Source organism: Sebastes umbrosus, chromosome 5 (assembly GCF_015220745.1).
Source record: "Sebastes umbrosus isolate fSebUmb1 chromosome 5, fSebUmb1.pri, whole genome shotgun sequence".
Classification (NCBI taxonomy): domain Eukaryota; kingdom Metazoa; phylum Chordata; class Actinopteri; order Perciformes; family Sebastidae; genus Sebastes; species Sebastes umbrosus.
Window position 1 is genome coordinate 7,833,468 of NC_051273.1, and position 27,998 is coordinate 7,861,465.

The following is a 27,998-nucleotide window of genomic DNA, read 5'->3' on the forward strand; positions in this document are numbered from 1 at the left end:
CAAAAATAAAGGTGGACATTTAGAAATGAAAAGGGCAATGCTCATTTGTGCTTACAGCTTATCAGTGTTTCCCACAGGCTTCACATTTATTTGTGGTGTTGACCCTGTAAACAGCATTGGATTCATAAACCGGATAATGACTCCACAGATTTGCACTTTCACCTGCAGTTATATATAGTATTTTTATATAATAATATCAGAAATATTACAAAATCAATGGTTGAACTGTCGAGATATGGATATATATTTACAGTTGTGACTAACGATTGCAGCACGATACATTAACCAAAGCACATTTATTTAACAAGGAAGAATAATTACAAATGCTCATTTACTACTGTTTGTCTTCGAGTGTTTTGCATGGTTTCCCAGCTCTCTTTCTTCTCACACGATCAATACAAACAGGTTCAATGTAGTGTTCCCATCAACACATCTGGCTGCTTGGCTGCATCTGGAAGTGTCATATACTGGTGTTACCGACAGTGATTGTCAGAGTAAGTGGACATCAAGATGACAAGCTAATGGCTGATCAGTCTGTTGGTGTGAATGCTGTTAATTCATAATCCCACACATAACATGTTTATATGATTATATGCTTTATTGGTATGCTGTCATTGGATACTCTGTAGTTTTGCTTGATGGTTTTCAAAGGGTACAGTGTATGTACCATAGACTGTACATAAGAAGTGGACTTAGTCACCCATTGGTTTGTGGACTGACGTTTTGAAGCCTCGAGTTCGGCATTTTGGTTGTCACCATCTTGATTTTTTGCATACAGAAGTGACACGAGAAAGTGGAGCTAAGTACAAACAAACACTGAATAAGACATTTTCAGTTGACCAAAAAGGTTATAATTAACTTTTATGAACCGAAAACATACTGTGAAATGGTTAAAGTTGTGAAAGGAAAACACATACAACTCCCAGACAGAAAATTCCAGTCCCCACATGGTTAAGCATTTATTTTAGTGCAAGACTTGATTTTAGGGTCAAGGTTGGAAGTATCCATCCATCCAATTAATACTTTGCACAGTGGCTGAGAAGCAGGGGACACTCTGGAAAGGTTGTCAGTCATTAACAGTATAGACTAGAGGTGCTCAAACTTTTTCCCTTGGGGGGCCAAAACTGGAACTCAATGGTGGGCCACCGGAAAAAAGTAAAAACCTATTCTATTGTAATGTATTGTTAAGATGCAAAATGGTACAAGGATTCCAAGTTCCCCTAATTGAATATAATTTTAGCTTTTACGTACTTAACTCCTTAAAACCCACCTGCTGAATACAATTGGGCTCATTTCCAGTCATACCCAATTTATGCGATTCCAAGACTGTTTAGGGACCACATATGCAGAAATATTCATGCCAGTTTTCAGTTTTAGACTAATTTTGGAGCTTTATTTAGCCTCCTTCCTGCATGACATGGTTGGTATCAATGGATTCCTACTTTTTAGTTTCATATGATACCGGTAACTTCACTCTAACTCTAAAACCGAGCCTGCTATAGCCTCCGAAAGACAGTAAAGCCATCGGGCCTTTTAAAAAGAAAAGAAATAAAAGAAAATAATTCGCTAACATCTGGTGGGCAAAATCGAAACGTCATGGCGGACCAACTTTGGCCCACGGGCCCACTTTGGGCAGACCTGGCTCCTACTTTGTTTCACTTATGGACAATTTGGAGTTTCCAATTCATCTTACCTGCATGCCTCTGGACTGTGAGAGGAGAGCGGGGCATCTGGAGGAAACCCAGGTACAAAGGACACAGCTGGCTGACAGATTTGGATTCTGGACCTTCTTGCTGGGTGGCAACAGTGCTAAACACAAAGCCATTATGCTGCCCAGATTGGACCAGACTGAGGTTACATTAAGGTTAGGCATGGAGCAGTTATGGTTAAAGTTTGGGTATAAGCTTCCAGGGAATTAATGCAATACAATGCCCTCACAAGTATAGTATTACAGGTTTGTGTGTGTGAGCGACGGAGTGAGATCCTGCCTGCAGTCACGATCAAACTTTATGACGTAGAAAGGATGCGTCATTGTGTTCTTGCATAAATTTGTGAAGGGGAGGAGGTTCATTTGCAAATGGCTTTCCTTGATCTGCGTCACGACGGAGGAACATCTTTCACAGCCTACTGATCTTTATAGAGATTGATTTTGCTCATTACTGTGAGCAGCCTGTTGTTGCTCTGTCATTGAATGCTGCAGTGTTAGAAGCATCTGGTTTCACGCATATCCCAAATCCCCTCAGAGTTAGTAAGAAAAGAGCTTTTTTTCCTCTGCTATTAAAACATCTATTTTGTTACACTTGTTAATTACAGTCATGTTATTGTCGGATGATTTGTGATTGCAAACATGTCCCGGTGTCATCTGCTTTCTGTCAAACCAGCAAACTGGCATGAATAAGTAGAAAACTGGCACTGATGACAGAATGACACCTAATTTATGTCTTTAAATATCATCTATTAAAAAAAAAAGCACATGCTAGACTCTTACTTTGGAGCCTTATTAAAATAGTTGAAAAATACTTTTTGATGGGAGTTATTTTAATAGTGGAATAACATGAAGACAGATGGTTTCATTCACACCGTTACCGCCGTCATTACTCATAAAGTCAACATACTTTGGATTCTAGAAAAAGACAAACATGCTGGCAATGAGGTTATCCCTGCACACCATGACCACTAAAGCACTTTCATCTGTCCAACATTCCTACTTCTGCACGGCATTAAAGCGATACATAAATATGAGATTCACACAGCCTACTACACAGTACACATTAGGTCAAAATGTAAGGTTCACTGATCAGACAGGGATGTGAAAGAGAGTGTGAGCAAGGAGAGACACTGCTGCAGCGTCAGCAGCCTCGCCTATAGAGTATGAATTCAACATGAGGAGATGACATCATTCCCTCCAGTGACATCATCCCAACCTGTGTGTAAGAATGACATCATCCTCTTGGTATGTAATCCCCACGTGAAGATATTTGTGTGGTGCAAAATAAATTAACAAGTAGATGAATAATCAAAATCTGATAGTTATCCATGACTGATCAGTGACACCAGGAGACTAATAAAGGGCAACTACTACATGTATCTGATCACCATGTCAGTTATCATTCACAGACTATTCAAAGACCATTTTGGTGAGTTTCAGCAGCATGTTATAACCTGTATATAAACACTTAATATATGTTTGTTCAGCTGTTGTTATTCATTTTACATTTATTTATGTCATCATGTTAAGGGCATATGCTTATTTATTTATTTATGTATTTATTTATTTATTTATGTATGTATTTAGTTATTTATTTATTTGTTTCTTTTTTCTATTTGTCATGTTCTACTTCATCTCAATCATTATTGTTATTTGTAATAATAATATCAAATCTCAAACAGTATCCGGTGCACTTTGGTGGCAAGAACTGAAGAAACCATTAAGGTGTGTATCTTCATTCATTATTTATTTGTCATATATTTCTGGTCTTGGGCATTTAATATTTCTATATTAAATATATATATATATATATATATTAATATTATCTTTCAGCTTGTGACACTAGTACTTGTTGTTTTCTGACTATTGCGGTCTCCCTTGAGAGGCTGTTTCCTAGCGGTGCATTCACAGATGAATCTTATTACATATTCTCTTTCCCGATGTGTGTTTAAAATTGGCATTACTGCTAGAGTGATTACACTGATGATGGCTTATAGCTGAAACACGTTAATTTTTGCCCACAATAAACAAAGAAAGACTCTTTATTTGTTTCTTCTAGAGTTCTTACACCTATAGATGATGCATTAGGGGTTACAGACCTAGTATGGTCATATACAATGAATATAATCAATGACAATAAAGTATAAGAAAAGTATCTTTGTTTATTTACTCTATGAGTAAGCAGATTGTGAGTTAACCGAGGTAAATTCCTTGTATGAGTGAGCATAATTGGCCTTTAAACTTGGTACTTATTTTCATTACGTTTGAAAAATATCATCCGTTTGACCCCTTAAATGCCGCCCACCAAGACATTTTTATTTCACCCTGGTTCAAATATAGTGCTGTCCCTGTTAGAACATGTAACATGATCATTATCATTATTCCCATGTCATCATTGCTCAGGGTGATAATCTGACAGCAGAGCTACGGTGTCATCACTCACTACAGTAGATGAGTTAAGCTTATTACACTGCATCAACATTATGAGTTGATTCCTTCTAACAAACGGCCTCCCGGCCTGCAGCATCTCTGCACCTCAAGCACCTCAGACGCTCATGAATAATTAATCAGATGCTGCACACGAGACAAAAAAAATCCTCACGGGGACGGGGGGATTACATACCAAGAGGGTGATGTCATGCTTGCAGACTGGTTGGGATGATGTCACTGAAAGGGATGATGTAATCTCTTTATTTCAAATGCATATGTGATTCTTCTGCAATGAGATTCACCTGCCAGCAGCCCCTTTTCATATTCAATCTCTTTGTTCACTGAAGGATGCAATGTAACTTGATTTAAATATTTCTTATCACTTAAGTGCTCTTTTGTGGAAGGGCGGAAATGATGTCAGTCGAAGGGGCATTGCTATAGAGCATGCTCTCCAGGAATTACCTCAGAGGCCATGGGAACTGGGTTTAGGGGTATATAGGTTGATTTTTGATTTTTGATTTTAGTAAATAAGCACAAAATGTTAAACTATCCACAAAAGCATAATGTTGATCGATTCCTTTAAAATCCTCACAATATTCAGCTTTAATTGAAAATGGATCCGAACCTAATCTAGTCCAAATTTAGCTTCCTGTCCCAACAGCTGTACCTTGATATCAGAAATACAGTGTCTCTTGAATAAAGCCGACTGTTAGTGTGAATAAAGACGTCTTCCTGCTTAGTTCAAGACCAAACAGCAAATACTATAACATGTTTAAGTAAAGAAGGATACATCATTCATCAGGACCAGTGAGAGGTCAGTACCCTCTGCTGGGATGCTTACGGGTCTGCTGATGTCTGAAAACTCAAAGTAGGTCTTCCTCCTAATGCTCATTTCCTCTGAGAGGACCGAAGTGACCAGAGAGAGGAAAAGGCCGAAGTAGATCAATCGAGCACAATCGCTAGTTTGACCTTCTACAGTACAAATGTAGATGTAACGTAAATGTTCTTGTCAAGAGCCTATTTGTACATTCATTCCACTCTTTTCTAATAGTGGAGCACAGCAGGTACAGTAAATTAATCTAACTTCCGATGCCAGTGTGCAATGCCAAAACCTGATATTGAGGTATTAAAAAAAAAAACGTTTTGACCGCACCGTCCTGCACTTATCATTTAGTGATCTGAACAATCTTTCCTTCTGAGTTTAAAGCTGCAGTGGGTAGAATTGGAGCAAATATGATTTTAAAAAACGGTCACTATATCTTGAAAGTAGTACATGAGACTGGTAATCTGAAAAAAATCATGTGCCTCTGTGTTCTCCGGTGTCCTCTGGTGCTCCTAATGACATCTGCAAGATTTCACAGACCGGAGAAAAAACAACCAATCAGAGCTGATCTGGAGTCCGCTGTCTCTGAGCAGCTGTCAATCACTCGCAAACTCAAATCAAACGTCCTCAAATGTTTTCAGAAACATCTTGTAGTGTACTGTTTAGCTGTAAAATTAGAAAGTTTGTGAGCCATGTTGAGATCTCTTGAGGACATACCAAGCACCGCCCACCAGCCGGAGCACAGCCAAACGCTCTCTCTCTCTCTCTGAAATGACCTGTGATGTGCACAGCTGAGGTGAGGTGCAGAAGTCTAGCCATCTCTCACAACATTTGAATTACAACACAGACAGACACAAAACAAGTTCTTTTATTGTTCCACTGTAAAATATACTTCCCTATCAGGCCTTCCCTGGAATTTTCTTATCGTGAACATTTGTCATGTTTGTTGTTTTCTCGTTTAAAACATTCACATTCATAGCTAAAATATTTGCAATACAAAGTTCTGTGTCCTCATATTTGTGGAAAGTCCATATACTGGACATCCTTATTTCCATTGGCATCATGCCCAGGGTAACTCTATGAATATCCTTGTTCCTGAGAAATGCAGCAGCCACACTGACAGAGTGTTCAGAGGAAAACATGAATTAGGCCCAACAAACACCTCTGCCTGTTAACAAGAGCTCTCTCATCTCGCTTTCTTTTTCTTAAATTTGAAAATCACAGAGTATGAGCTTCGGTCTGAGTGCCTGCTTATCATGCATTAACTTCACCGTCATGTAAGCAGTAGTGTGTGCTGACGAAGTTTGAGCGGGATGATGTCTTTTCCAGAGTAAAACTGTATCACATGTCTCCTCGAAAGCTACGTCTGCTGAAATACCAGCTGACCCCTGCGTTTCTCTAGAGTTCTGCTTAATGCTGCCAATATCTATAAAATCCCACAGACCATCAGCCAGAGGACAGTAGGACCTGCTGACGTCTGCCATTCTGGGAACTGACACAAGGCAGTGGGATCCAAAAACTAAACAGTCTCATACAATTTTGTGAAATTTGTGTAAACAAAGTGGTTATTTATTGTGACGAAGTTAGGCACTTTACAGGTTTCTGAAGAGATGGTTTAAAGTCTGAATTTGAGCTTCTGCTGTGTTGCTTTCTTACTGGTGGGACATGTCAAACTCATTTGTATAGCATCTTTCATACAGGTTCGTACAATTCAAAGTGCACAGTGATGGGTTGATATTATTCAATCAAAAAAGCCCCATAACATACTCTTCATTAAAGCTTAATATCAGGATAATCCACAGACCTCAATGTGAAAAGTTTTGTTGTTGTTGTTGTTTGTGTGTGATAAAAAAGGTCCACTTTTGCTGGCATCAGCATCAAAGCTAGTGAACCATGAAAAGTTAAGTTCTTAGTTTTTTTCCCCACAATATTGTATATTTAAACCTGCAATAACTGTTTGTTTGTTTTTTGGCCACTTGGGGGCAGCAGAAACAAGCTGTAGACACAACACTGACATATTATCACCTTTTAAGTTGATATGCTGAACTTGCAACACATTCTCATCCCACCTTGTCTCATACTGACGCTTGGTCAGGAACCCATGGCATCACTTTCTAACGCACAGCACAGCGCTTTAAACTAAGATGCTCCACTACAGTCGCAGTAAACAAGTGGTTAACGCTGTGAATTCAATAAAAACACTCGCTTAGGTTTAGGCAGCAAAACCACTTAGTTAGGTTTAAAAAATACAACATGGTTTTGCTTAAAATTACTATGCTTGTTAAGTGAAAGTGAAACTTAACATTGTGAACACACAGGACATGAACAGCGGTCTCCTGGATGAAAGCCCTGTGTTTGTTGGACCCATCTACCTCCACTCCCGCCCTCCTTATGGGTGTTTTTTCACTCTTAAAACTACGTCAGCACACTCCTGAACCACTTTCTCTGAGCGTTTAATAATGATGTGGATAGGTTTACACTGCTGTTACTTGAAATCCCAGTCCGTCTCAAACAGACACTAAAGAGTTCCTTGTGCGTCGATATCAGACGCCAAGCGGCGTGACAAAGCTTCAGTATTTGATGCCATGGAAATGAGAACGGGTTGGATCTGGTTAGCAAACAGTTTCAGAGCGACATTATCTTTCATTTGGAGTCTGATGAATGTAAGTCCAATATTCACTCTCTTTTAGCTCTGTTTTGGTCTCTACCAACTCCTGAAGGAAATATCGGGCTCTTTACCTGCTAAATGCTAAATGCCGTTTGATGTTGAGCAATGAATCCCTATAAAGCTCCATAAAGCCGAAGGGAGCTGCAGATTCAGTAGATAATTCTCTGTAGGTTCTTCACTATGAGCGATCCCTTTCACATTATCTTCACATTGTCATTTGATACATTGTTATTATAGAATGATTGATTACATTTCGCTTTACAATGATTCACTTTGATTTTTCTTCTGCTCAACTCATTTTAGGACAATCACTATATATAAAAGAAAGGAAAAATGGTAGAGATGGAATGTTTCCACCGTTCAGTGGCTGTTTATTGAGTTAAGAGAAAAGATTTCCAATTGCAGATCTGCACGAGACACAGCACCTGCCAAACATCAAGACCTGTTAGAGAAGAGACAGACAGGGAAAGTGTCAGAGAAGCAGAGAGGAAAAAAAGAGAGTGAGTCAAGGCAGTATGTGCCCAAACCTCCATATGGGAAAAAAACATTGAGACTGTGTCATTTAGAAGTATATGAAACCATTTGCCTTCTCTCTCACTTTTCCCTCTTTACATCCATAATACAAACAACGGCAACAGTGCAGACTGAGCTAACAGTGTTAACCGGAGGGGGAACTGGAGGATGGGTGCTACGCTTTCGCCTCAACAGCATCAGTTGGGATGGTGTTATCAGCTTAAACCGCCGTATGAGAGCAGTGCAGAGTTGTGAGCTAGCTGTGGGACACGCTCACATGCACTAAAAGCATGCGTGGTTGGCCCAGCTATGTCAACAAAGCATGGAGAAGCTCGGTAAACAACACACACAGAGGGAGAGCGAATTCATTCTATGCTCAGGTAGACGTCACTCCTCTATACCTTTACAAATAGTTGTTCGCTGCTTTATTAAAGATAAGGTCGACGATGTTGGAAAGCTAGCATAATTTGAAAGTAGCATCGCCTCAGGAGCTCCATCTAAACCCGTCTAAACTCACGCCCCCCTACACACATGCACGAGCACCGCCGCATCGCAACTACTTCACAGACACAGAGCGGAGAGAGGACCTCAACTCAACAACGCTACCTCATGACAAGTAACCGCGGCAGTGCTACCTTTGGCTGAGTTTTCTCTTCCATTCTCCAGTAAACTTGACGTCGGCGACGCGCTTTGAGTTCAGGCTGGTGCACGCCAAGGGTAGAGTACGAGCAGGGAGGCAGGAAGACATCTGATTGGTTCTTTCCTAGCGGACCTCAAGGCAGTGATTCATTTTTACAGAATTACAGCAGCTGCAGATGACGGCTCGTTTCCGGTCCGTTCTCAGAGCTCATAAGTAATGGATTGCTGTCGGGGTGTAAAGACCATTTCAACCAATATAACAAACAGTACATACTGGATAACATCGTCAACCCTGCCTTTAATGGTATGGATATCAAATTTAGTACCTTTAATTAAATCAACAGAACTAAGCAACAACAATTTTGATTGATTTTCGATTAATCCTCAAGTCATTTATCAAGCAAAAATCGTAAACATTCACTGCTTTTCTCTTTTTTTATATTATTGTAAATTGAATATCTTTACGTTTTGAGCTGTTCATTGGACAAAACAAATAATTTGAAAATGCCAACGTGTAATGGACTTTTAAATCAATGCTTTATTCATTGAAAAAAAAAAACAATCAAGAAAGTAATTGACATTAAAAACAAATCAGTTGCAGCCCTGCAGTACTTTACTATTTACTTTAATAATTTTTATTGCCCCTTCTTGTTTCTCTTATGGAGGTTTTCCTGAGTGTTGCAACACAACTGGACCTCAATTCAGGTCATGTGTGCACACTGTGTGTATGTGTGTGTGTGTGAGAAAAAACAGTGTGTACAGCCCTCAGGTCTCGCAGGAATTAACGAGACAGCCACAGCGAATAGATTTAATGCCTGTTATTAGTGGCAATACTCCTCCGCTAGATCAAAAACCGGCCTGGAAAACACACAGAGCAGTTGTTGTTGGGGTTTGTGGATGCACAACACGTGAACAACACACATTTTTGCCAGATGTGAGTTGATAACATCTGGTAGTGACAGCAGCGAGGCTCAGAGATGAAGGTTCGTGTGTGGTAACACTTAGCATCAGAAAGCAAAGCAAAGAGCCTGAGGGGTAAGATGAGCATGTCTTATTCATCTTGTGGTTCTTTTCTTTCTTTCTTTCTTTCTTTCTTTTTGCCTCTGACTCTCGCCCTCTCTCTGTCTTATGCACACTCCGACATAAACACACATCAGTACAGCAGTGTGTGCGATGATGTGATGAAATGACAGCAGTATTGACTCTCAGCTTGTTCTCTGCACTGCAATAACCAGATCATCAGAGTGTGATGGAGTCACTCATAAAACCACACTCACTGACTCTCTCTGGGATACAATCTCCACCTTGTTTCTGCACACACACACACACACACAACTGTTTTGTCACTTATTCCACACACAAGTAGGTTATATGCTCATACGCTTTCTCCTTTGAGAGACAAGTCATATTATAAGGGAGTGTGACTCTTCTTTCCATCTTCATGGGGAAAAAAACAAATATGGAACGAATTAGAGAGTTTGGCTGGAATAGAGAGAAAGTGCTGAGGCGTCCCGATGCCAAGCATGTGCGTCATCACATTGTATTATCTCAAACCTAGTGAGTCGTCTCCTCCCAGCCAGCACAATAAAGTAGGGGATCGTCATCTGGTGGCAGTTCGAGGCTGTTTTAGTGCTGCTATCACCTTAGTATAATTTTTTGTGACTGCCTTGAAACCAATCAGGGTTTTATAGGAAATGGTGAGCAATTTTAACATATTGTTCCTCCCTGCTGCTTGTAGTGTCAGTTTGCCGTCATAACACTGTTTCTTTTAATTTCCGTTCTTTTTATTTATCCGCAAAAATTAAAGACTGAATGAAACTGAAAAGTTGTCACCAACACAGCAACACTTCTAAAAGTCACATTGATTTAATCCTAGTACACAATAAGGACCAGAACCTGTTCCACCAAAAAAAAAAAATGATCTGAGCAATAAATGCTTTTAAGATTGTTTTCTGAAATGTCTTGGATGAATTATGATTTGGCAGTCAGGGAAAGTGAAGAGAGCAAAAGGATGTAGAAATGCGGGAGTTTGATTTCATATCAAGCCACTGGGAGTCTCTTAACAGTCTGTAATTAAGTTTCTACAGTATGCTCACAACTCCCCAACAACCCACTTGTGTCTCTGCATGAGTTGATGTTTTCATTCAGCGCCCACTCTCACTGAAGAAGTCTGCATCAGTCAAGCAACAGATAATGACATCCAGAGTGAGTCACACCTCTGATCTCTACCTTAATGTCTCTCTGCATCCTCTCAGCAGCATCAGTTTGGCACCCTGAGCCATTCAAAGCCTCTTATTCTTCTAAATGAAAGCTCTTTGGACATAAAGCCTGGGGAGGAAGTGTCATTTGAGCGTCCTGAAGTTTCCTGCAGTGTTTTTATGAATGAAAGCGCTACATCCGCCCTCGTTGAATCAAACTCCCCTGGCTAGGGCCATCGAATCACCCGTATTGTTTTGTTTGTTTTCCATTCAAATGTTTTCCGAGCAAACCTGGCTTGCAAACCTGGTTGTTTATTCTCAGACTGAGGCCGTCCAGATTTGCTTTCTAATCAAGCTGCTCCTTTATTGAAGCTCGCCAGGAGACATTTCAGATTTCTAAATGAAAAACAAAGGTGGGCTTTAAAAAGCAAAGGAAACTGCAAATTACTTCATCTTATGTTTCTGAAACACTCTTGTTTGTCCAGCCTTGTTTTTTGGTCGTGTCTAGAAGGGTAACCCACAAATTGTGAAAACTTGCAAAAACTCTCATAAGACTCGCTGCCCATCGACCTATCCTAACCTTGACAATTCAAGGTAAGTGCCTAACGTTAACCATTCGAGGTCGGTATAAACCTGCAGTAGGCAGAATATTTTTGGCATTATTGGGCAAAAACTCCTCATGGCTCTGTTTTCAGGCTTTACAAAATCTAGCCTGTGACGGGAGACTTTGGACAATCACAGGTCATTTCAGAAAAAGAGCGTTCCTATTGGCTGTTCATTCAACAGAGGCAGCTGTCAATCACTCATGAATTCAGATCAAACTGTCAATCTAGGCAGCGCTGATCAAATATGAATCAATATTCTGTTACTGTAATGCCTATTTCTCGCCTCAAATGTTTTCAGAAACATCTTGTAGTGTACTGTTTAGCTGTAAAATGAGAACGTTTGCTCCAGCTGGTGGGCAGTGCTTGGTATTTTCCTCAACTTATCTCAACATGGCTGCCTGGTCACAACCTTTCTAGTCTAGTTTGACCGTTTGATCGGAGTTCGCGAGTGATTGACTCGTGGCTCTCATAGACGGAAGCTGGACGGCAGACTCCAGCTCGGCTCTGATTGGTTGTTTTCCTCCGGCCTGTTAAATCTTGCAGATGCCGTTAGGAGCACCTATAAAAATAACTTTTTTTTATCAGATTTTCTCCAATTCTACCCAATGCAGCTTTGTCTATTCAAGGTCAATGCCTAATCTAAACTATTTGACATCAATGCTTAACCTTAACCATTCAAGGTCAATACCTTACCTTAACCGACCATGTTTTTTTCCAGCTTTCCATTCCCGCCACATTAATGCAGCCTGACCTTTTCATGAGCTACACAAATCTAGCAATGCCTGAGGAGTCATGTGATTTTGTGTACAAATTCATGTGGTCAATAAAACAAGTTACCTCCAAAATACAAAACACAGCACAGAATGAAATCTAAGTAGGAAGCGAGGGTGAATTAATACGAGAGAAACAGTAGTGCTGAGAGTGCTTGTATATGGATGATAATTAAAGCGGTAGACAAAGTGGACATCGATAATGACAGAAAATGGGAAAAGTGGAGAATTGCGATGCGATGTGATATTTTCCAATAAGTACACATCACGTCTTCCTAGAATGTTTGCACGGCTGTACCTCTAAAAGCATTTTTACCATAACACAACAAGTGAGGCAGTTTGTTGACAGACCCACAGCTCCAGAACATTTTGGTCATGATGTGCTAATTACAGTAAACTCATGTAACAGGAGACCAGAGGGACTGACAGACAGGAACATCAGCATGCTGAACACATATCTGTTTGTCATGCCGTCAATGTTGGAGCTCAATAAAGTTATAAAATACTCCTAAAACTTTGAAACCAGGGTTTTTTCTGTTCTGGATTTGACAGGATTTTGAATTCATCTGATTTTGTACCTGCTGACAGGATTTTAGAACGACTGTGCTCATGAGTCGAACCTCATGAGTCGAGGTTCGCCTAAGCACCCTACACTCCCAGACACCAAAAAGAAAGTCTTTTTCAATTATTTGGACTTTATTTATAAGTTAGACATTTAATTATATTCCTGCAAGTTTTTGAATTATTTAAATAGCAGCAGTTAATTCAACCAACTTAAATAACAAACAACTTTTTTCTGTAACGCTTTAGATTACAGCTCACAACGTACCATGTAATTACTCCAGAGTGTGTATCGTTACAGTGTGATGTGTTACTACAGAGGAAGGAGAATCTCCGCACGCTGGGCAGAGGGTGTAAGGACGCCTAGCTAGACGGTGTACATGCTGCAGGAACAACCAGGTGAGACATTTGATTCTCCAAGTTAGGATAAAGAAACTGTTTATGTTATGTTTTGTTCATAATGTAATCCCCGAGAGTATTAGGCAGTTTTACAAAATGTGTCAGTCAGTTTTTTATTTTTATTGGCCTTGAATTGAAAATCTTCACGGCTCTATCTTTAAAATCCTGTAAAATAGACAGAATCTGTGAATGGTCTTTTAATTTGAAAACAGTAGTCCTCTTGCAGTGCATCTGATGTAGATTTCTCTCTTGTGAGATAATAAAAGTATGTTGTTAAGTTAGAAGTTTACTGGAGCCTGACATCCTCTCATGTGTTGCTGACCTTCCCCAGGTGCACCAGCACTCTGCTGCTACTGCAGACTCTCCCCAAAAGAGGAAGTGGACCTCCGTGACCCGTCATTCTGCTGAGACTCTGGACTGGGTCCCCACTCCTCAGCCCTCCATCTCATCTCATCTCAGCTTCTGACATTCCTGAGTGGCTGAATCTGGTCCCAAAGCCTCTGGCCACCATCCCACCTCCTGACCTGCCGGTGGTCTCTAGTGTGGTTCCCCAGCCCTCCACCGCTCCACTGCACAATGAAAAGACCTGAGTGTCCTTAATGGAAGCTACAGCCTTAACATGAAGATGAACTGGAGCAGCACAGGGTTAAATAATCATTTACACTTTTAGCTGCTGTGTAAATTCAGCCCTAGAGGTCCAACTGAGCAAACAGTACAGGAGCCCCTCATCACCATGGAGATCTCTGTGATCATAGCCTCACCCTTTGCACTCCTATAGTTTAAATAAATCCAATTGGCAGCAAAATGGGCCCCTGCTAAATGACCATGGCTGTTAGCTCTGACACAGATTGAGAAACCGGAGTCTCTACCTCTGAGAATCTAGCACTGGACTGTCGATTGAGGCCAGACTGGACGGCTTTGGCCCGAGGCTTGTCTGAAATGTGTCTGTGGCCAAAGCACCTGATCTCAACTCGCTGTTAGTGAAGCCTCAGATACTGCAGTCTGAACAAGAGAGCTGTTTTACCATTTGTTACACAGATTTTTTACCACTCGAGAATTGATAAAAATGATCAATAATTCCTCCAGAATACCAAATTAAGACACCAAGACCTCGAGGAACACCACAGAAAAAGCCATGCCGTGATTTGGTATCAAACACTTTTGACATTTTGAGATTTCTGTGAGAATTGCATTTTTTGGCGATTGGATTGCAAGCACTTCTGTTGTAGAAACTGCTCAGAAACCCCCTTATTGTCAATATACCTAGGAAAGCCATCCATCCCCTGAATTCCCTAGGTCTCTAGTTTGTGGCTGTAAAGTTTCATGAGGCCGTGATTATCCTAGAGGTCACCACAGGTCAATTTATACAATGAGGTCAAATTTCAAAAAATGGTCTCACTACAATGACACTATGGGATTAACATCATCACACATGAATACAATTGGGCTCAATGAATCCACAAGAGTCTTAGCTTTACAGTGATACACAATTTATGTAATTATAGACTGTTTAGGGACCCCAGTATGCAGAAATATTCAAATACACCATTTTAGTATAGGCGAAAATAACACTTTTATACAGCATGAAAAAAACTGCATGTGATTATTATACAGTGGGCATGTCTGTAAAGGGGACACTCGTGGGTACCCAGAGAACCCATTTTCATTCACATTTCTTGAGGTTGGAGGTCAAGGGACCCCTCTGAAAATGGCCATGCCAGTTTTTCCTCGCTAAAATTTAGCCCAACAACATAGTTGGTACCAATGGATTCCTTAGGTTTTTCTAATTTCATATGATATCTGTGTGTTCAGTCTAGCCCTAAAACTGAACCTACTGGAGCCTCTGAAAGACAGTAAAGTCAGTCGGGGTCGCAGGTCTCAGGGGGTTAACCTAAACCACAATCTTTTCCTAAACCTAACATAGTTGTTTCCTGTGAAGACAGAAGTTTATTTTGAAAAGACTGGAGCAGAAATTGTTATAGGCATCCCTTGTTGCTGGACATTCGTTGGAAAACGCACGAAAAATGAGGGATAACTTTTCGTATTGTAAGATATCATACACTCGTTGTATAAGAATACATAGCCTGACTCCAGTACTTAACACAGAGACATAAGAGATACTCTCATCTCACTCTTGGAAAGAAAAATAAACAAATTCCCAAAATGTAGAAGTATTCTTTTATGTATGGATTTTTAGCAGCTTCGAACTTAAAACAACAAAAAAATAATACATTTTAAATGTCATTTGTGACAAGAGGAAAAGATACCAAACTGTCACAATGTCTGTGATTCCTGTTGTACTGCGTCATTAAAATTTGAAGCAAAAACTATGGAGGTGTAGTAACAATGCAGAGAGAGAAAGCAGCAGATAGACTGCAACAAAGAGCTCAGGGTAATTAATGAAAGAAAGTAAGAACACACTGAAGAGAAACACAAGGTTGAGCCCACAGTGTTTGTTCATTATTTCTCCTCACAAACAAACGGCAATGCTACAACAACTTCAGTGACTGTATTAAAACAATAAGCAAGCTCTCAATTGTCAAATCAGGTGAGCCATTGTGGGCAGCGTGCGTAGGGTGCAATTCACCTCACAACGTTTGTTCCATGTCTCATGAAGTGTTGTAATATAATATTGAGAAAAAATTACTCACCAGCTGCTCCACACCGGCAGACCTCCAGAAGTATACCATTGGAAATAAAGTTTGCCTTCCAGCTGATATCCTGAACATTTCTAGTAACAAACAGAGAGCTTTATGTGGAGCAGTGTGTCTCTGGGTATGAGGGGCTATTTCTGATCCACGGTGTCAGAATACACACCAATCACTCACAGCACTGCACACAGGCCACTGTGTGCATGCAATGCGTTTGCACTATCTGTGTATCTGCAGGTGTGTATGCGCTCTAAATGTCGATGGGGATTAGAGTTTACTGGATGAAAGCCATCTCTATTTTTGTGTACATGTGCATGGACTGGATGTGTATATTTGTAGCTGTTGGTAGAGAGGGATTTCACAGAGCCGTAGATAATCACGACCAAAGTGACAAGCCTGCCCTTCTGTCAGTGGTCGCCTCAAATTTTCCCCTCTATTCGAGGTACAGTACAGAGGGGTTTTCTGTGTGCCTGTGTGTGTAAGTGCCGAATGATATTTGATCCCATAATACCTCTGACGCACTCTAGCCAAGAGCTGCCTGACAGCAGCCCCTGAACCCGACCAGGCAAAACAAACTCTCTTTATGCTGCTTTATCAGTGAGAAGAAAAACCTCTATAACTGAATATCATGCTGCTGCAAGGGGACAGAGAACTGAGTGCCTGTACACTACAACAGATGCAGAACTTGAAGTTGCTTGTATTGATGAACCAGTGGGCTACCTCTGGGTCGGAAAAGTGAAGCCAGTTAGGAAGTGCCTTAAACTGGCATTCTTTCTAACAGCCAGCAGGGGGCGACTCCTCTGGTTGCAAAAAGAAGTCTGATTGTATAGAAGTCTATGAGAAAATGAGCCTACTTCTCACTTGAATTATTACCTCAGTAAACATTGTAAACATGAGTTTATGGTCTCAATCGCTAGTTTCAAGTCTTCGTCAATACAGCATGATGTTCATTTTTAAATTATGGTCACATTTAGATTCAAATAGACCATAAAGCAGGGGATGCTTTAGGGCGTGGCTACCTTGTGATTGACAGGTCGCTACCACGACGTTGCCCGGTCTGGGAGTTGTCCGTGTTGTCGTCGTAGGGTCGTAGCTCCATCAGTAGCTGGTGGAGACCAAAAACAGAGCTAAAAGGAGAGAGAACATTGGATTTAGATTTATCGTGTGTCCAGAGATACAAATCTGAATGAATGCTAATGTTGCTCTGTATCTGCTGGATGTGTAAATAGGTAACTGTTTGCTAACACGTTCACCACAACAACTTTATAGGACGTCAGTGTTGTCTTAACAGCTTTTTGTGCTGCCCCTAAGAGGCCAAATTTTTTTTTAAATGTGCAAAGGAAGTGATGAATAATCAAATTTAAGATTAAACATTGCGTCTGCACCCGCAACAAAAAGTGATAATCAGATCAACCCCAAAAGAAGAAGTAGCTAAGTATAGTTTCAGAAGCAAATAGCAACAAAACCCCAACAACAGCCTTTCTATTTCAAATGCCTGTAAAAGTTATTATCATAGTGCCATTGTTAGTTTCCATCACAGCTGCATGTGACATTTAACCGAAGCTTGTGAGGTGGCAGAGCCATCTGGGACACCACTATTTTTAAACTTCCAGTAAGATACCAAAACTCTGCTGTTGTCAGCAGAGTTAGAAAGTTGACCTGCATGACACCTGAAGTGGTTTGAAAACACCATAAAGCCTTCACACTTATATGCCTTATATCACATCACCTGTGATTTACAGATTACAAAAAACTCATTGATATCTTTTAAAGTACTCTAACGGTTATGTGTACGTACATATTGTACTGTGTTACACATAGTCCACACAAGTTAGTCAGTAATCAGAAATAAGTCAGTGTTTTGTGGGTCCTATTCTGCTTCTAATTTGGCTAATTAATCATTTGGCACAAAAATATCATTCGTGCATCAGTTTTTCAGGTTCTGTCATCAGAAAATGTGACCCCACTAGACCTATCTTTTGCTTTTCTTTTAGAGTTTTGTGAATTTATCTTTAAATTAAAAAATATCAAAATACATTTATGAGGTCACATTTTCTGATGACAGCCGTCAGAAATGGTGACCTCATGTGTTGCTGGGTCTTCAGCTGGGAACCATCCTTCATTGATGTTTCGTCTCTTTAATCCAAGAACATCTCAGGATGGTGGGTCACAGGTCAGGGACATCCCCCTGCAGCTGGATGGAGATAATCAGGTGGTTCCACTACGTGGCTTCTCGGTTTCTTGTCTCTTTTCTGGTGGTGGTGATTGTCAGTGGGGAACCTTAGCTGCTCATCATGGCTCTCAAGACTCACATTCTTTCTGGGATAATCTCTATCCAGTGTTACTGATCACTGAGAGTTTAAACTTTATATATAAGTAAATCAGCTCATTGTCTGTTGTTTGTTGTCACCTGTGAAAGAAGCAGTAATGCAGGAAATGCCAAAGATAATGTTGAAACTAAATCAAATGTTTCTGTTTCTGTTTCCTGTGTGAAATCTGCACTCCCAGGCAGCAATATCTGTCTTGGCATGCAAGATACACATTCCTCTTAATGTATGCGTGCGCACACACACACACACACACACACACACACGCACACACACACACACACACACACACACACACACACACACACATAAAATATCCTTAACTCTTATTGCATCACATAGAAGGAAATTGTTCCCTTCTATCAAGTCACTACATGTAGCGAGGAGAGTTTAGGTAGACTGGGAAATCAGAGCACTTTACTGTATCAGAGTGATGTTTAATGACATTTAAAGGATGGCAGAGGAAGTCTGTTCAATTGTGTGGAAATACATACTGAAAGTGGGTGATTCAGCACAAAGAGAGCCGCAGTAATAAAACTATTCTCCCATAAAACAGTCATAATGAAACGCTTCATCTTCGGGAGCTTCACAGAGACATAAAACACATTGCTTTTAATCGATGATTTGCAAACTAGCTCCCTAAAACATTATTTGTTTTGTTGGTCAACAACCCCCATCAACCACAGCCCCAACCTTGAGAATAGCATGAGTGAACCTGCATTGACATTTCAGTCTGCATTTTAATCACTGGATGACGTTGCTGAGAGATTTTGAGAGTATCAGGGAGTGCAGGTCATGGGGAAATTAATTGATAATGTCACTGTGGTCTTGCTAAAGTATATGGAGGCCAGAGAGCACTTCAAAATACAGACTCAACTAGCCTGCCTGCTGATAAACATAATGAAAATTATAACGAGAAGCAATGGATTTTAAATCAGGCTGCTTTCCTGTTTTTCCCATCATGGTGATTTAGCCATGCTTGCGATGTAGCTTTATATGGACTAGTGCGGTGACCTTTCGGAGCACCTGCTTGTCCGGAACGGGCTGATTGCTTGGCCCTTAGAAGTGCTGCTTTCAGCGTTGTCGAGAACCGTTGTATAAAAAACAATTGGGCCTTTATATAGATAGATTCGTCTAGACTCACAAAATCAAGGATTTTTTATTTTTTGGTTTTAGTTTAGTATTTTAGTTTTAGAGACCTATGGTTAAAAAGTTACAGCCCAAATGTAAAGCTCATTGTTATAGCGCCACCATCTGGCCAAATTACACCACATTCAACACTGCGCTGCCTTGGGTCCTGAGCAATACACCCACTAAGTGTGAAGTCGATCAGATGAATGGTTCTCGAGATATGCAAAGGACGTACAGAAAGACAGACAGATGGCACTGTTGGTCAGTTGGTCCACACTTTTGGTCTTCACTTTAATATTTCAGCAACTATCAAACGGATTGGCGTGATTGTTTTGTGCAGACATCAATGATGCCCAGAGGATGAATCCTAATGACTTTGGTGATCCCCTTGACTTTATCTCTAGCATCACCAGCAGGTCAAAGTTTCCATTTATCCGGTAAAATATGTCAACATCTACTTGATGGATTGGCACAAAATTTGGTAAAGACATTCTTTGTTCCTAGACAATGACACTTTAGTTTTGAGTGAAATATCTCGACAGTTATTGGATGGATTGCCATGAAATTAAGTACAGACGTTCATGTTCTGTAGATAACTAATGACTTGGATGTACCCAACAGCTGGATTTATTACCTGCAAAACTAATGACATTCCTATCAACCTGAGCTGCACTTAGTACTAATTAGTAAATCATTGTGCTATCATGCTAACACACTAAACTAAGATGGTGGTGATCTGCTCGGTTGTTTTGTTGTTCCCCTCTTATGGTTATTGTGAATTAAACAATGTGAATAAACCTTCAAACAGAAAGTATTTTTGCAATAAATATATAGCATGTTGTTTCTATTATTGATATTTTGAACATTGCACATCTGACTCACTGATTTCACAGTGACAGATGGCGCCGTAGTCACAGACTACGAAACAGCTTTTACCCACAGGCTGTCAAGTGTGTAGAACCCCCCGCCGCCCCCAAAGGCTGAGGACACTAGCTGCTGAACCATAATCATGGCACCTGCACTTTATGATAATGCACTTATTTATTTGTCTATTGTGTTTTGAATGTTTTTATGGTTGCTTTTAATGTTTGTTTTTACTGCAAAGAGCTGCTAAACTGTTTTTCGTTGTTTTCAATGACAATGACAATAAAGTCTCTATTCTATTCTATTCTATTCTATTCAATAGTACATACACGCTATTACACCACTAACAGCATACAAACACTAGAAAGCTGAATCACAGACTTTCCAAACAAATGAACAATCCAAAAATGCACAGTATTTCTATTAATGTCCATTCACTGGAGAGACCACATGAAAATGTTTATTTAATGTTCCAAAAAGACATCTCTGGGGACATGAGAGTCTCCCTGCTGCCTTTAAGATAACAACAGTGCATAGTGTCCTTGTACGACTCTAAGTTTTCTTTTTTTAAAGTTTATTTATTTACCAAACTTACTTAAGCAGAGCAGAACGTGCACTGTTTTCCAGACATATCCGGTTTCACAGGAGCACAGTTACACACAGTCAGTTCCAGCAGGAGGTCTTGTGAAGCATCTTATGAGTAAATTGACGGTAGTGCTTGACAGAGCGGGGGGGGCATCATTTATTCATTATCCACCTTCACAACTTCCCTGCATAAAAACAATGTTCTCTCGGTTTAATACCATCTGTTATTGTGTGAAAGCAAGGTGCACCCGGTCCCACTGAACCTTGAATATATTCAAAACACTTCAGGAACAGCATGTCAGTCTTCAGCTTGGCTTTAAATCGAACCTCTTCTGTTAAATGCAGACAATCAAATCTTATTGTGCAGTGCGATGACGAAGTTGTAAACAATAAGCCAAAGATGAACATATAACACTACGCTTACAATACGATCAATGAACATATAAAATCATAAATATATTGAATAAAATAGGGCACTGGTGGTTTATAAGCTACATTATTCACCTTAGGAGGGATGCACAGATGAAATCAAGTTGTTCTTTCAGTGGGCAGACAGAAAAATAAGTCAGGGTTAGATGAGTCACCTGTTCAGTTATGTACCGAAGACACTGGGAGGGTTGCGGCGAGTTATGGCTTTTTAAAGTCAGCATTATTGCAGTCTAATGTTTTGTATGGTCTTTTTTTCCATTGGATGATGAGTATCTCATTCATAATGTGAGAAATATGTGGTTTAGGGGTTAGGCTCCTTCTGTCAGCGTGTTGAAGTGTCCTTGAGCGGACACTTAACCCCTAGTTGCTCTCTGGGCGCTTTACAGCAGTCCACTGTACAATTTCATGTATGTACCTGTATGTATATCACAATTTTAAAAAAGTTGAAGTCAAAGTATTGAAAATTAAGTTTGTTTCTCACTTTTTAGGGAATATAATACTCCAAAGAGAAGCATATAGGGGTGACCCAACAAAATTGAGTGCTCATTCATTGTATATTTTTTTTCTTTTACTGTAATGCAGAAGACTAACGCGAGCGCAAACGTTTTGGCAAATGCTTTTCTCAGGCTTATTATTAAACAGATTGGTAGAATCAGGTGCAAACTATTAGAACAAATTAAACACATCATAGAAATAAGGCACATATAGTCGATTTCAAAACAAAAGGTGTGGCTTACATGTAAAAACATAGAAAAAACAGCTCCTACGATTAGATTTACTGATAGTTTTTCCATTGCATTTTCATAATTATTGTCATTTTCTTATACGTTTTATGTTAAATCTAGCGCTTAGTAGCAGCAGCAACTTTAACCCTTTGTTGTGAAGATGTCTTCATTCACTGAAAAGACATCCATTTCCTCGCTGGTATCAAGATGTTTATTCAAAACTCTTTGAGTGTGTGTAACAGCTAAACATCTATGAGACTTGTGCCTAATGGGGTACATAAAATGCTGATGACCTACATCCATCAGGGCCGAATGTGTGTCTCAGGAAGTGCGTCAGCAGAGAGAGTTAGAGGAGGGAAAAACTGAAGAGTGCAGCAGCAGTAACTTTTTTTTTTAACAATGAATCATTGATTGGGGGGAGTTTTTTTCAATTACCCCAAATTTCCTCCTGGATAGTCAAACACTGACACTGCAATCCCGTTTTTCCCGGATCTGGGCCCCAGGGGAAAACTTATCCTAACCCCCTAACTGGTCACATATGAGAGGAGATGAAGTCGTGAACAGCGGCATTGTAATGCAGCGTATTGTTACAGTCTGTTTTCATGAACATCAGTGTTGAAATGCTGCACCTCCTCTGAGAGGGATTATCTCCGAGATTAAATCATGACATATATTGTATCACGGATATTAAAGGAACAGTGTGTAACATTTCGGGGGATCTATTAGCGGAAATGGAATATAATATTCAGAACCATGTTTTCATTAGTGTATAATCACCTGAAACTAAGAATCGTTGTTGTTTTCATTAGCTTAGAATTAGCTCTTCATATTTACATAGGGAGCGGGTCCTCTTCACAGAGTCCGCCATGTTTCTACATTAGCCCAGAACGGACAAACCAAACACTGACTCTAGAGAGAGACTTTCACATTTTTACCAGGCCACCGTAGTTCTCTGACACGATTGTAAAACTGCAGTAACGTGGGCCACAGAGTGCAAGACCGTTGTGCCGCCAGCCACTGTTCGACTTCCGTTGCTCCTTAAGTAGTGTTATTATAGTAAGTATGGTATCTGAGTGAGGTGAAAGGTGTCACCACGGTTTTGCACTCGGTGGCTCACGATACCGCAGTCTTACACGTCGTACACTTGGTTCAATCTACAACCCCACCACTAGATGCCGCCAAATCCTACACGCTGTACCTTTAAAGCACAAAGCAGACATTTTTATAGGGAAACGGTCACATTGACTTCCAACTGACAGACATGACATGGTTTCAACTCATGGATGATATCACTAGCTGTTGATTAACAGGAGAGCTAAATCAACACAAAGTTCATGTCTAATATTCCTGTAATCACACTAAGTACATTTAGTCAAGTATTGTACTTAAGTACAGTTTTGAGGTCATATTTCCATCTTGTGTTACTCCACTACGGTACATTTGTTTGACAGCTATAGTTAGTGGTTACTTTTCAATAATGATTGATAATGGTTTTGCATTAAATACAATGCATTGTAAAGAAATATTAAACTCATATGGTTCCCAATCTATTTGATGATGATGAAAGCAGTGTCTGGTTGAGGCCGCTTGTCATGTTTCAGATGTCTATGAGTTTTTAGCTCTTCCACCAAAGTGGGATTTACCCTCTAAACTTACTATTTGAGGCCCTAACAGGTTAAATTATACACTTTTTTGCGAGAAAAAAAAATATATGAATAGAAATGTGTGCATCCGAATGTTGTTTTTTCTTCTTCTTCCTATCCCATCAATCATCTCATGACCCCTTAGATTCATCTTGTGACACTTTGAAGGGGTCCTGACACCCAGGTTGGGAAACACTCAAGCACTGATGCATCAATATATGATAATACATCATTCACATGGGCCATTCTTCTTCAGAACGAGTACTTTGACTTTTATAGCCTACTTTAAGTATATTTCGCAAATAATATTTCTATACTATTACTAAGTAAGATTTTGAACAGGACTTTTAGGTTAGTTTTAGATTGTTGTACCGGTACTTTTAAATGATCTGAGTACTAGCTCCATCAATGAGCACACTGCTGTAGTGTAGTTTATGTGTTGTACGCTGCTGCCCTCTAGTGATCAAAACCAAGAGACACATAAAACCTGATGAATTCTGTTTTCTGTTTACTATTTATTTGTGTGCACTGCACTTGATCATTATGTACATCCTGTAACGGTAAACAGACCTGAAAAGGAACACATGAACAGAAGTTTTACACAGTTTAGTAATACTTGAACAGCAGACAGGCAAACACATAACGTACAGTAGTCTGTATCCAAATCTGATCACTTCCATACAACTTCAAACAACACACATCCATTGACTATAATATAGAGGTTAGCTTTTTAACATAGCCGTAAGGTTGCAGATAGAGAAGTCAGTCAGCGTGGGAGCTTATGAGGGTTATTTCACATTAAGGTCCTCACAGGAGCGCATACTACAACACTTCCTGTGTCTGGTAGGTCACCAAAGAAAAGCAGTAGTCTCCAGATCAGAGTTCAACATCTTCTGCCTGAGACCCAGAGTCTTGTTCAGGGATCCACTTCAGTCTGTCCAGTTGAAGAAACAGCGCTTTATAGCAGTCATACTCTTTTTTTCACTGGTCAGTCAAACTCCTCAACACAGATGAACAAACCGTGAATCCTCGGGAAATAATGAAGTCCAACAAAGGGAAAAAACATTATGATGGTTAACAATCTATATCTCCAAAACAGAGAGAGAGAGAGAGAGAGAGCATGAAAACAATATAAAGAACAGTTCATGAACATGTGAAGGCAAATATTCTGCTTAATTTACGTGTGAAATTGACACATTTTTGATAACAGATGTCAAACGTCAGAATAAAAATGCTAAGTTAGGTTTTACAGTAAAGCTCTGTGGTTAAGAGGATGTTATAAGATCATATTAGTGTCCGAATCAAACCACAAAAGGAAATTGAGGATTGCTTCAGTTTCCACTTGCTAAGAAGTAAATATTCTGTTTTGTGCATACTGTATATTTGTCATTGGCCCATGGACTTCATCCCAGGACTGTGAAATACTTTTTAATGTCAGGAAGTCAATTTCCATCATACAGAGGAACAATCACATCAGCATGTCACTGAAAGTAAATGAAAAGTATTTAAATCTGTTCTGGATTCAAACTTATTAGAAATCTGCAACATGTGCAGCCGTGTGTGTTGCACCTCACGTTGATATGAAATGGTGTCAGTATTACACATCCAGACAAAAAGCTGCATGATAATTATAAATTAAAAAAGGTTCAGCGCTGTGATGGAAATGTCGTAAACAAACGTAAACAAATTACATAAAGTAATACAAAAAAAATGTTGCAACTGCTGCAAATCCGTGTTTTGATAAAAGCAGATATATGTATGATCTGAGTGAAATTAGGAATTTGAGATAAGAAGAAGTGAAGCACATTAATTCACTTATCAGTCTTGACAGTTTACATATCATGTTACAGTATGAGAACATTTTCCATCTCTGCAAAATCAACCTAAGACTCTGTTTGAATTGCAGGAAGTAGAAACGTCAGATGAGCAACACTATAAGTGCCATTCTGTAGTTATAGACTATAAAAGGTTATACACACAAAAAAATGTGATATAGTCTTACCAGTGTCAACTTGTTCCTTACATACATTAGCTGATGACATGTGCAGTTCTTTCAAACCAAAATAACGCAGCAGGTCCGATACACAAAACAACAAAACGGAACAAAAATTAACGAATAAATAAATAACAATGGCTCTCCTTCAAAGCTGCACCGAGTAAAAGTTTGTGCTTTCACAGAGCTCCCTCTCAAAAATACACCGTGTGAGCGAGTACGTATGAGGCCTCGAGGTGCTCCATGTGTGGAACTGTACATGTGCTAATCCTAAAATACAGTTTACAATCCTCAGTTCCCTGCAAACAAGGAAACACACACAAGGTTCGATTACAGCAGATACACCAATAATCTCCTACAGTAAAAACACCTTTTTGTTTATCTGTCGTATGAATATTAAGTCGGGAATTTAAATTGTAGAAGCCTTCTGACTAGGGGTGGGGGAAAAAAATCTATACAGCATAGTATCGCAATATTTTGGGTGACAATATTGTATCAATACATGGACGATCTTCTATTATATAAACTATTAACCTCTTGGTTTAACAATCTGACGGATTAAAGCGGGCTCAGTCTTAAAAGGAGAAGGAGAACACAGTAGAGTGAAGATCAGTGGTATCATATGAAACTAGAAAAACCTAAGGAATCCATTGGTACCAACCATGCCGTGTTAGAAGAAGAACACTAAATAGCGCTGCAAATTTACACAACATTTTGGCGAATTGGTAATTATGGTTTTATAACCCTCTGAGACCCGCAATCCCGACCAACATTACTGTCTTTATGACAGGCCGTAGCGGGCTCAGCCTGAAGATACTGGTATAATATGAAACTAGAAAATGTAAGGATGAACATGATAGCTTGTCGGAAGAACGTTAAATAACGCTCCAAATTTACACTAAATTTTGGTGAGGAAAAAGTGGCACAGCTATTTTCAAAGGGGCCCCTTGACCTCTAGATATGTGATTGAAAACTCTGACTCTCTGAGTGAAAACTATCTTATTAGATAAAACAGATGTTGACAAACTGCATCATTTGCAGATAAAAGAGGTAATAAATCACAATATACAGTATCTTATCACAATACTCAGCATATCGTAAAATGTTTAAAATCGCAATAAGATCGTATTATGACTTAAGTATCGTGATAATATCGTATTGTGGTGATTCCCACCCCTACTTCTGACCTGTGTTTTTATTGTAGAGCCCGTCATTTTCAATTATCCTCAGCAGACGTAATAAATAAGGCTAATGGAGTTACTGTCAAATGCAGTAACAGCAGTTTGCTTTCATTCTCTTTGCACTTTCATAGCACTTTTAAATTAGATAGATTGTTAATTTGTACCTCTAAACAGCCTGTTTTGGATGGAAAACAGGTTTGCCAGTGAAAAAAGCTATTGTAACTTGACTTTTCCGTACTTCTACGAACATTCACTTGCATGAAAAACTGTGGATTTGATATGACAGAACTAATCGTGGATCCAAATTTCACACAAAGCACAACAGAATGTTTTTGTGGGTAAAAGGCTTGATTGCTGTTAAATGCTTATTTGTGCCTTACAGACTATCTGGCGCTCTGATTCTCTTATTTAGAGCAGTCTTTGAAATGCTTGTTCAATTCACTCCCTGATGTGTTTTTCTCTTATCTCGCAGGTCCGCCGTCTCTCACTCTCTTTTGATCCGTCTCCTCTCAATCAAGAGTTTCTTTTGTTTTTCTAGACGTCCCGGTGACTCTGCTTTTATTGGTGGGTCTGTTTAAGGACACTCAACGAGAAAGGGCAATGTTGCACCTGTACATACAGTAGGTAGGTACATTTGAGTTACGGGGAGTCGTTTGAGTCAGTTTGAACGCTGGACGTTCTGCTGTCTTTTGCCATCTTTGCAGATCAGCTGGATGTTCTGTGTTTGTGCGTGGTGAGAAGAGAAGCACGGGTCAAAGCACAGGTATAAAGGCAGATGTTGTCGGGTGTAGTATGTTGACCAGAAATGGTGACACGTTTTTAGGATTAGATGACAGAATCAGGAGGGACGCTCTCTCCACGCTCACTTCCTCTCTGTATTTATTCAGTAGAGGGGTTTTTGTCCTTGGCTGTCAAACTCTGACCAGGCGTCATTTAGTTCCATGAAAATCATCTTGGCATATTGTTCATAGGGCTGTCCCGTCGCCTGTGAGGGAAAACAGAAAAAAAACAGTTAAACCCAAGAAAATCTCCTGAAAACATGTTCCACCTCTGGATATATATCGGATATAAAACACCTGCTTTGACATAGCAGATCACACATTATAAAGCTGAAACATGCTCTTAAAATTCATGAGCTTCAATATCAAGCCTTAT

The 27,998-nt window shown here is 39.8% G+C and overlaps 1 protein-coding gene across 5 annotated transcripts in view; it reads right to left on the minus strand.

The window, feature by feature from the left end:
• Positions 1 to 24,164: 24,164 nt before the first annotated feature.
• dnajc6 (DnaJ (Hsp40) homolog, subfamily C, member 6) overlaps positions 24,165 to 27,998 on the minus strand; it is a 50,014-nt gene continuing 46,180 nt past the window's right edge. For all 5 annotated transcript variants that reach the window (XM_037770228.1, XM_037770229.1, XM_037770227.1 and 2 more), the window contains one exon: positions 24,165 to 27,828. In XM_037770228.1, coding sequence (XP_037626156.1) covers positions 27,727 to 27,828 — 102 coding nt within the window. In that variant the 3' untranslated portion in view covers positions 24,165 to 27,726. The remainder of the gene's footprint in view (positions 27,829 to 27,998) is intronic.